This window comes from Melitaea cinxia, chromosome 28, assembly GCF_905220565.1.
Source record: "Melitaea cinxia chromosome 28, ilMelCinx1.1, whole genome shotgun sequence".
NCBI classification, from domain to species: Eukaryota; Metazoa; Arthropoda; class Insecta; order Lepidoptera; family Nymphalidae; genus Melitaea; species Melitaea cinxia.
This window is the reverse complement of record NC_059421.1, coordinates 8,789,407-8,801,445: the sequence shown is the minus strand read 5'-3', so window position 1 is coordinate 8,801,445 and position 12,039 is coordinate 8,789,407. Positions and strand designations below refer to the sequence as shown.

General features: G+C 33.3%; 1 protein-coding gene across 1 annotated transcript in view; it reads left to right on the top strand.

Moving 5' to 3' along the window:
* LOC123667591 overlaps positions 1-12,039 on the top strand; it is a 33,794-nt gene extending 21,755 nt beyond the window's left edge. Inside the window, exons 3-7 of the mRNA XM_045601468.1 lie at positions 6,545-6,698; positions 7,254-7,788; positions 9,278-9,340; positions 11,327-11,485; positions 11,937-12,039. Coding sequence (XP_045457424.1) covers positions 6,545-6,698; positions 7,254-7,788; positions 9,278-9,340; positions 11,327-11,485; positions 11,937-12,023 — 998 coding nt within the window. The 3' untranslated portion in view covers positions 12,024-12,039. The remainder of the gene's footprint in view (positions 1-6,544; positions 6,699-7,253; positions 7,789-9,277; positions 9,341-11,326; positions 11,486-11,936) is intronic.

The following is a 12,039-nucleotide window of genomic DNA, read 5'->3' as shown; positions in this document are numbered from 1 at the left end:
AGTGACTGAAATAAAAAAATAATTTGTGTTAAACATCTTAATAGTAATGCATATCTTCATAACCACGCGGGTTTTTAGTTCCGGCAACAGTTAGTGTAACGCTTCAGCCTGTAATATCCCACTACTGGGCATAGGCCTCTTTCCCCATGTAGGAGAAGGATCAGAGCTTAATCCACCATGCTGCTCCAATGCGGGTTAGCGCTATCAGTTGTACATGATAACAACCGGGACCGACGGCTTAACGTGCTCTCCGAGGCACAGTGGGGAGACCCACAAGGACTGCACAAACACGCAGACCACGGCAAACACCTGTATGGCCCAATACAAATGTTTGTCATGTGCGGGGAGCGAACCCGCAACCGCCAGCGCAACAGGTAGATACAATCCATGGCTGTAACCGTTGCGCCAACGCGGTGTCGCAGTTAGTGTATTATAAAACAAAGTCCCCAAAAGTGTATGTGATCGATTCGCTCAAAATCTACTGAACGGATTTTCATGCGGTTTCATCATTGGAGAGAGGGCTTCACCATTGGCAAGGGGAAGGTTTATGGAACGGCTAAGCCAATTTTGATGAGAGTTTCACTGGAAGTTTGCCGGGAAAACTTTGTGACACACTAATTTCAACGCGGGCGAAGCCGCGGGCACAGCTAGTAATATATATGTACATTTATTTTATATACCTATGATTGTGTGTATATTAAACGCTTAAATTATAGCTGTGAGGTATAGCATTAATTACTCATTGTACAATGCCGTAATGTATTATAGTTGGTAAATAATAGTTGACAACCTCCCACTACTGGGCTACGGCGTATTCTTAAAAAGGGAAGGAGAAAGATCGTGACTCAATTTTATCTCAAAAACAAGCAAATTTTCTAAAGATGCGTACGGCTTACACAATCATCTCAAAACAAATTATGTTGGTAAAATAACGCCTACTGTTAATAAAATGAAATTAACATGTAAAAAGTTATTAATTTACATTTTATCTCGAATTTGTTTAAAAAATTTATTTAAATGTTCTATATTTGAAACGGCTGAAGCGATTTAGACGGGACTTTCACTGGCATGTAGCTAATGTAGTAAGAAGTGACTTAAGGAGTAACTTAGGCTACTTTTATTTTAGAAAATTGTTTATTTTATAACTCTGCGAACTGAACAATAACTTTTTTTGTTAAATTCCACGCGGACGAAGTCGCGGGCACAGCTAGTACACCTATAAAAACGTGTCTGTTATTCGTAACTTTATATGTACACTTTAAAAATAAATATATTTACTGATAGTATCGATGGTGTATCGTTTTAATAAATAAATAAACCCGTCCGATAAATAATTGGGTGTTTAACACTCTGCGCACTCGCTATCAACTCGTAACTAGCATCGAGATAAATACGTATCGACAACCGGCGATTATTGTAATACGCTAATAATTCTGAATTTTTTATATTTATTATCGTAACGGCGGGCGTAAAATTGTACTGACGTTTTGTGTCACCTGGTCTGTTATGTAACCGTGGCCGTTGATAGGGTTATTTAATAGTTTGATAGGGTGTTATGTTTTTGTATAAATTATATTATATTATTTGTAGGGTAGATTTAAGGATACGTTTAGAACTTTTTGCTGAATTTACCGTATGTTGTTTAATAATTGTATATATATATATATATATATATGTTATGTATTTATTATAATAGTGTATGAATTTGTATGTAACAACCGACCGTATGTGAATATTAAACATATGTATTTGTGTTTATATTTTTCACTCGAAAATTATTCGAATTAACTATATATATATATAAAGTTAACAAAGCCTGCAAGATAATGTAAATACAAAATGTATAAAATATTTTAAACTAAATGACTCATTGCTAAAATTTAAAAAAAATATATTATAGATAAGTACTTCATTCTTTACAGTCAATTCCGTTTTTTTTTTCTCGTAGTATAAATATTTGAACTTTTTTGTTCGAAAATAATATTTTATTAAAAAGTTACTTGTTGTTAGACATAACAGCAAATGTCGGAGTAAGTGAATAAATATTTTTTTAAAATTATTGCTCTGGATAATTGTGTACTGCGCTAATAAAAGGTTTGACGTAATACACACGTAGTCATACGTCATCTTATCACTGCAACAAAAGATTAATTTCCAAAAAAAAAAATTACCAGGAGCTCATAAATAGTACGGAGGTGATGACCTAACAGTATATTTATCTAATTAGAGCGAAGCACACTTCGCTTACAATAGCCAGCCTCTCTATCCTAACTAAGTTGAAGCAAGAATTGTTGTATACGTATAGAAAAGGGTCTAGTACTTTTCACTGAACATTCCTTTTGGCTCGAACGAAAACCGTTGAATAGAATATTTTTGAAGTAACTTCTTTACGCACGCTTGACTTGGGGAATGAGCTGGTGAATGAGTGATGAGAGCGTTACGAAAAGTGTGATCGGTTAAGGCGAACGGAGTAAGAGAGGTGCGAGCACACATTTTCTATTTCTGTCTTTCTTTCATAGCCAGTTACGTTTCGTATATCTAAGACACAGTGCAGGCCTATTGCTCAGAAGTTTTACTTCAGTCGTGTGGTCTAAATAAAGCACACTCGTTTTTTTTAATTCGTCTCGTTTAATACATATATTAGCTGCATCAATGGCAATGTTTAAACGTCAAACGGAATAAGAATTACTGTACTAGATCTAGACTTAATACCGGTCGTCTTTAATTCAATTATTACGTAAAAAAAAAAAAATAATTTTGTTATTTCCTACTAAGGTTCCATTTCTATCATACAAAATCTAAAAATTAATCAATAATTATTATTTGAAAAATCTGTATGAAGTGTATCACTTCAAGTTAAAAAAATGTATATTTGAATTTAAGGGGATAAAAAAATAATGATAATTAAGAATTTTAATAAGATATATGATTACATAGTGTTTGAACTGGTAGCAGAAATTGAAATATTATTGTAGTATTTTAATTTGTTACAATTAAATAATGTACTTTAAACATTGAGTGATACGGCTTGATTTTGTAATCGAGGGTAATCTGTCATTGATAATTGTTTAACGCCGAGTTGCACGAAAAGAAATTAAAATTTAAGTAGTGATTAAACTAATTTAATCGCAAGAATTGTATGAAATTCTTGTTATTAAATTAGTTTAATCTCGACTTAAATTTTAATTTTGTTTCGTGCAACTCAGCGTAAAATGTCTACATTCAGACCGTTTGATGGATAGGGTAGTACGACCAATTGTGTTCTGACTGTAGGATATTATGAATTGATATAGCACAATTAAGCTAAATGTAGCGTCAGAAGGATAAATACGTTAATATAAACTTGATTTATATTTTTTACAATTAAAACAAGATTATAGAGTAGACTCAAGCTACCCAAGCTCTCCTATAGTTATTAATTTATTAATTATAAAAAACTATTTAGTATATTTAAAAGTTTAATAGTGTTACTTATACTTTTGTTATAATTATGTATTCATATATTAATAGATTGGGCGTTACTTATTGCTTTGAATGGCGTTTTAGAAAATAACTCGAACTCAAAGCGAAATCGCAGTCGTTGCAGTCGTCCTTCTTAGAAAGGGGGAGACGGAGGGTGTTTGGTGGGGGTTGAGTAGCGCTTTTAAATGAAATGACTACCGATGTAAGCTATATAAAATCTCTCTTTTTATATACATATAATATATTTTTTATGTTTTGTTTGTTTTTTTTAACAATATATGTTTTTAATAGTTTCAATGTAATACTTAAGAAAAAAATATTTTTATTGCGAAATAACACAACACAATATTATATTCCTATTTATCATTCATTTTCCCGATTTTGCGTGATTTTATTACCGTTCTTGTATTTTAATATTTTTTAAATGTTTTAAAATGATAGTACGTATAATTTAATACGCAAAATAAATAACAACAAGTCTATTAAAATAACGCAATATCGATACGTGAGAAGCTACGCGTTGTACGTTTATTAAAAATACCTAATGAAATGTTTTTCCCGTTGATTCGCCGGCCTTCAACTTGACTCGTCCGATCGCGTCTCGACCTCGGACTGCAAGTGAGCGTGGCCACATGTTCGTATTATACAGGATATTTTGTATAATTCATACAAAATATAATGTATAAGTTAATTTTTTTACGTATATGATGTCGAGGGTATGTAATTTTTTTTTTATAATTACTGAGCGACAGTTTACTGGATGGATAATTAAAACAAATGATTATTTGTGCGAATTAGTATAACTGGCTGACACGAGGAACGTTAACCGTTTTTTTTTTTTTTTCAGAGAATATATATATTTTTTTATTTTTTTTTAAACCAAACCTTGTACATGACGAACCTGAACATAACAAACAAAAAAAAATACATATCGGCGATTCATTTTTATTTATCGCTCAATACTTTACATGATTTTACTATTGTAAAATTGTAAAGTATTAATTTCCGAACATGATCGCTCTTCGATAATGTCTCTTATCATGCTTCGTGTACGTGATAGTGATCTATGGTATTTTTACAATAAGGGCAATCGTAAACCGTACGCACACTAAATAAATAGAACTAAAAATTAGTTGTAAAGTTTTGATGGATGTGTCTTGAGGATTTTTTTATTGCAATAAATGGTGATTGAACCAGATTACTGCACCTGAACTACATGAGATACGCGTTCAACTAAACAGACACTTCAGCTTTATAAAATTACATTGTTATATGGTATAATTTTAAAATTGGTTACAAATCATAGTGCTGATGGTAACCCTACTAAGACATGAATTAAAATAGGCTGTTTATTATAACTTCTCTAAAAATTATTATTAGATGACGATATTGATGTCGGTGTAGGTGTCTAGAGATATCTAGAAATATTTTTTATTTATTAAATTTTTCCTTACTATATTATTTTGATTTGTACTCTAATATAGTACTCCTGTGGGGGAATTGGGGATAGGGTCGGCAACGCGCTAGCGATGCTTTCTGGTGTTGCAGACGTCTATAAGCTACGGTAATCGCTTACCGTCAGGTGAGCCGTACGCTTGTTTGCCAACTTCGTTATATATTTAAAAAAAAAACTTGAACAACGTCACGAGTTCTGCAATATCTGTAAATACTTAACGTCACGGATGGTGACAACCTTCCCATATATTACTAAAAATGCTGAAACAGACTCCACCTTCGTTTCCCGAGACTCTTTCGTCCTTTTGTCACACGAAGCCAATTTTGTTTGATCACTATCGCAAAATAACAAACTACGCCATAACAATTAAAAGTTATTAGTATGAATAATTTAACATTTTATACATATAAATAATTAAATGAATAAAAATACAAAGTGCTTAACATTTTATACTTTATATTTTGTTGTTTATAATCAAGCAATATCTTTGTAATAATTTTATAATCTGATCGATACAGGTTACTGTTCTAGAAATACAGTGCACTATAAAACTATTTGTTTTTGAAGTAAAAACTTCTTTACGTAAGCTTGACTTGGAGAGTAAACTGGTGAATGTGTGACGAGAGCGTTACTAAAAAGTGTGATTGGATGAGGCCAACGAATTATGATAGGGAGATATAAGTTAGTGAAGATTGAATGTTTTACTTGTAGTTGTGTGGTCTAAAGCACACTCGTTTTTTATTGATTGGCACTGCATAACCTATTCTGTTGTATTTTCTTTTCTTAAAGTAAATAATATATAACTGAATTGTTATATAATATACAATTGAACGTGTTACTCAGGCTTATCAATATATATTACAAGTTATCACAGATATTGATAGAACATTGCAATGTTACTAGAAAATTTTATACATGTGACGCCATCTCGTTCGCGCGAAGTGAACTAATATTCTTTATAAACCGTTTAATCTAGGAGAGGAGACGAGGAAACCCGCCAACTCCCAGCGGCGTTAATCTCTCATTATTGAGACAGGCTTCCGTTTAAAAAGCGTTTAGTTCCATTTACTATGATGTTGATAAAAAAATAATTAAATACATACTTGTTAATTATTAACTCGCTAGCCGGGCGAACAAGGTATCCACATTTTTTTTTTTTTGTGAAGGTATCGATTTTTTTTTTTAAATTTTATTTTATACAAACGCAGTCCAGACAATGAGTGATTCGAAAAAAAAAAAGAATTATCCAGGTGCAGTCGCTCGTTAGAAATACAGTAAAAAGCTAAAATGAAATATAGTACAGGCCGAAAAGTAAAACCATTAAACCATGATTTTTAACTGTTTATTTTTAATAATCTCTCATCTATAATTGTTAATAGTAATAAGACGTCATTTTGACGACAATCTTATATACAATGATTTTTTGCCGTTAGATATAAAACTGTATGGCTTAGGACCGCATTATGCGTGACCGAGCTTTAGAATAGGTAGAGTACTGAGCATACATTTTTAATAACTAAATTACGAATTCGTCTATCGCAAATACTCCTATGTTATATATTCTTTCAACAAATTAATACATTAAACAAACAAAATATAATGTTATTCTCTTTTAATTGTTTACAGGTAAAGAAGTGCAGAAACGATGGCGTTCCATCAGAGATTCATTCACCAAATCATATCGCCAGGGTAAAATCCAGCCAGACCAATGTCCGCCGGGCAGCAGACGTTACCAGTATCACAGGCAAATGTCCTTTCTGCTACGAGCTCTGCAAAATAAGTAAGTGACTGAAATACGAGCGTATAATGACCCACTGTTTTACGCTACGCTTCAGCCTGTAATATCCTAATTCTGGGCATGGGCTTCGTTCCCCGTGTTCCTACACAAAAAGGCTTAGACCGTAGTTCACCACTATGATAGCGATTGCTGTTGTTTATAACAACAGCGACCGGCAGCTTTCCGTGCGTGCGAGTCAAGGTGGCAAGACCCTCATGGACAAAAAACTCCATGTCCATCCCGAGCGAAAATCGAACCCGCAATCGCCGGTGTATGTGCGCTCACACGGTGACCTCACCACTACACCAAAGCGATATGTTATTTATCTGCTCACTATCATTATGTTTCATTATTAGTATTAAAATTCGAGCTCTTCGAGGTGGAGGCTCTCGTTGAGGAGACCAACAAAGACATAAACCCATACATAGACTAGAAACAAACATTTCTTTAATTAAGTTTTTTAAAGAATTTATAACGTTCATTATCTTTTAAAACAATAAACTTAAACTAATATTATCATAGCCTCGTTCTGACCACATATTCACTATTTTGTTCCAGAAAACCTAGATACTCGCAGGAAAAGTATGAATCTTTCTCCGAAGTTTCAAACTCACCCCAACACCCGCCTCCAGAAGATATACCCCGTTTGAAAAACGAAATCGCAGACAAACCCCTAGACTTGCAAACCAAGCCCAACCCAGAACGGTTCCAGACCAATGATAAGAGTAGCCAGGCGTCGTGTGAACCAATAGAAATTAAAATTGACACAAACACAATATTGCCCGGAGACCATTTCAACGATGATAAAATGTTCATGAACTCTCTACTTCCCTTATTTAAAAAAATGGACGACGACACTCGTCTGTTATGCAGAATAGAAGTTTTGAAGATAATCAGATACGCTCTACAGGGCCACAAGTCCTTCGAAGCATTGAAAATGGCCGAAGACAACTATTTTAAAGAGAAAGTTAATACGATTTTAGCTAAGGATAATAGTGCTGTAGATAGTTCATTAAGATCCAATTCTACGGAATCGAGATTGGCCATGACAACACGTTCGGCTGATGGAAGCAGACCTATCAGAAAACGAAGGGCGAGCTGGGTAAGTCAAATTAATTACTTGTATTTATTTGATTTTATTAGGATAGCTGACAGCTTATTATAACTATAACTAATCAATACATATAATAAAAATGTAACCGGTCGCTGTCTGTACATTTAAGATAAATGAGAAAAAATTGGGACCTGGATTTTTGACTGAGATAGGGCTGCACAGCAGGAATTTCCTGCTCAAAATATGGAGCAGCCCGACTGGGGTAGTACCTCGACCTTACAGAAGATCACAGCTAAATAATACTGTTTTCAAGCAGTATTGTGTTCTTGTTGGTGAGTAAGGTGACCAGAGCTCCTGGGGGGATTGGGGATTGGGTCGGCAATGCGATTGCGATGCTTCTGGTGTTGCAGATGTCTATAAGCTACGGTAATTGCTTACCATCAGGTGAGCCGTACGCTTGTTTGCCGACCTAGTGATATTAAAAAAAAAACTTTATCAATGCAAATAGCACCCAAAACAATGATTGCCAGAATTTTTGTCTGTTTGTCTGTGCGTTTGTGTACGCTAATCTCAGAAAATTTTATCCGACTTAAATGCGGTTTTTGCTAATATATTGTGATATTTAGTGTTGGATTCATATAAATTGGTTCATAAATAAAAAAGTAATGCCAAATTAAAAAAATCACGTTGATCATGTAGTCTCATTACTCCACGCGGACGAAGTCGCAAGCACAGCTAGTACAGAATAAAAATCAAAAAAAGTTAACAAGCTACCAAATGTAGATGTGGCGCCATCTATATCGCAACATACTGACTACTTAATTAGAGAAAAACTAACGTATGGTACATCGTGCTATCAGAGTTTTCAAAGTGATTGAATATGTATACCCGACAACACCCTTCTGGTCGGAGGATCCTCCCTTTTCGATGGCGGACGTGGTTCTTCACACCACGTTCCAAACGAAATAGAAATAGACTTATAGATATATACTTGATAACGGTTTGATAATTATCATCAACGACAGTTTAATAATTCGTCGTAATTTGTTTGTTCTCAAAACAAAAATTGATTCAAAAATTACTCTGAAGATTTCAGACTAATTTGAATTTCAACAAACAAAAACAAGTCAACCACCAGCTTTTGAATAAAAAAACGAATCATCATCATCGGTACACCTACTTTACTGGGAAGTTATGTGTTATGTATGAGTTTGAAGTGGTCAGTCTCCCCTGCGATCATTTCATTTATGAAACAATGTGTCAAAACCGGGGCGGTTCATTACTTTATAAATAAAACATTGAAAATTTAAAATACACTTAAACCATCAGCGTCTATTGGGTATTTCTGAAACTATTTTTTAGTAATTTATAAATGATGAAAAAGTATTCCAAATTGTCATCACTGTATCAAAATTTGAGGCTTAGTAGTCCTGACTTCTTGATCTATTTCTTATTATAAAATATTTTTTGGTAAGTTATTTTCTAACAAACTGTATAGTTATCATATTTTTTTTTTATTATTCTTCAGACTCGATCTCCACCACCTCTTCCGGAACCACCCAAGAGGCGAGGACCAGGACGTCCAAGAAAGGTAATTATTACAATAGCTATTTTATTGAACCACTAAAGTAGGGTACTTCAGGAAAGAAACTTATTTGGAATTTTGTATCTTAATAGTTAATTTTTTCATTGCAATTTACAGTTTTTTTATTACATATAAAAACACATTTTATCAAGTTGGCATTAAATAAAAATAGGTAAAAAAACTTTTTAAGTTAAACGGTTTTATGTTAAACATACATTGCAATGTTTAAGATAAATGTACTAAAAACCAAAAAATAATAAAATAGATACAGTCGTGGGAATTATAAACATATGCATAGACTAGACTAAAATAAAACCGTGGGGCACGTCAATTGTCTACAATAGTTGATTAAAATGTTTGTTTTGTAATGTTACACTATAATTAGGCAGTTTTTCAACCGACAACGATGGACGTGTGATAAGTAGGGCTAGAATGTGGAAACAAGCTAGCAAGCTCGATTATAAGCGATTTTTAGGGTTTCATAGTGGTGAGCGAGTAGTACTTTTATCATATGATTTGTCGATTAAAGACAAACTACGAGCAGTGAGTGAAACGATTCCTCGCCAGCCAGCAGTGTGAATGTCCAACGATAAACTAGTTGAAACATCTCTTTTATTTACATGGAGTGTATAACTATTGGAATTTCCATGAGCAAGAAAATAGTAAGTAATTTCCTCACCGTCTGCGGGCCAACTGCCTATTTTAACGACGAATTAAACGATTCTTCTATCGCACATTAAGTCGATAATTTGTAGACAATTGACGTGCCCCACGGTTTTATTTTAGTCTAGTCTATGCATATGTTTATAATTCCCACGACTGTATCTATTTTATTATTTTTTGGTTTTTAGTACATTTATCTTAAACATTGCAATGTATGTTTAACATAAAACCGTTTAACTTAAAAAGTTTTTTTACCTATTTTTATTTTCTAGTTTTTAGTTTTTATTTCGCATTCTGTTTAATTCATTTAGTGCTTCATTATTGCAAGGCCCATCTTAAATATTGAGGTTGTATAGTGCACTGTATTCTTCTTGTCAAGCCCTTTTATTTGATACCCATATTGGTGGGATTGATAAAAAATTGTTATCAGACATTTGGTAGCGGCGGCCAGCTTAGATTTCAATTTTGCATAGTAAATTGTATTCTACTTGTTGAGACCTTTCATTTGATACCCATGTTGATGGGATTGATAAAACCTAAGTTATCCGCCATTTTGTAGAGGCCGCCATCTTGGATTTTAATTTTATATAGTACATTGATTAAACTGGTTGAGCACTTTCATTTGATACCCATATTGATGGGATCGATAAAACCTACGTTATCCGCCATTTTGTAGCGGCCGCCATCTTGTATTTTAATTTTTTATAGTATATTGTATTCTGCTTGTTGAGCCCTTTCATTTGATACCCATATTGATGGGATTGATAAAACCTACGTTATCCGCCATTTTGTAGCGGCCGCCATCTTGGATTTCAATTTTTTATAGTATATTGTATTCTGCTTGTTGAGCCCTTTCATTTGATACCCATATTGATGGGATTAATAAAACATAAATTATCCGCCATTTTGTAGCGGCGGCCATCTTGAATTTATAATGATAATGAATAAACATAATTGTATTGTCACCAAAATCCAAAGTGTATACAAAATTTCAGATTAATCGGTTGACAGGAAGAGGGTGAAATTTGAATTACTAAATTTGACCCAAGAATAAAAAATAAAACAAACGGGGTGAGCTAAATAAAACCGTTTAATAATAAAAAGCCAACTTATAGAAAATTCGAGTTGGCGTAGTATAAATTGTTGGTGTCGAGGTGTCGTATAATACCAATGTGGACCGACAACTTTACATTCTCTTCGAGACACAGCAGTAAAAACAACAAAGAAAAAATTGAAAAAAAAAAATATTTGGCTTACTTGAATTTTAATAATTTATTGTAATCATTAGTTAAAAACTCACAGTTAACAAATTTATCTTTAACCTTTTAGGTCCGTCCCCCACCATCTGATTCAGATGAGGATCACCCCCAGAAAAAACAGTTTCCGAAGCTTAAAGTTTCACCTGTAGAAGTTTCCGTAACTCCGGAAGAGGATTCCTACAATAAAGCGACAAGTGTATCTCAATTATCAATGCCACTGTTTATGAAGGTAAATATAACTCTATACATTTTTAGAGTTCACTCCTTAATAAATGATATTAGGCCAGTGATAAATGTATTTTTATATATCATGGTAAACATTCTTTAGTAGCAAAGTCCCAGTCGCTTTTTAACTGATCGAAGTGAAATTTATATATTTCTTTTGGGTCAGACTACATTTAAAGAGAAATGTAACGCCCAGTACGTCAGTATCTTAAGCTAAAAAAATATTGTAATTAAATTTTTTACTCAAAGTGGAGACAAAGAGGATCAATAAAATATTAATGGGCACAAGCATTTTTAACGAAAATCTGTAATATGTATATATATATATGATCAGTATTAAATAAAAACTGAAAAAAGTACTGACAAATAACACATTATTTTTTTAAAGCTCCATTTTAACGTAACAATACATTTTTTTAATTAAATTATTAATGCTTTTTTATTTTTTCCATTAGATGTACAACTTGGCGCGTTCTAACATAGCACCCTCCTTAACACCTCAAGGAATGCAAGTTTCTATAAAAACGGAACCCATGGAGTGAATGCCATCAACGCCTT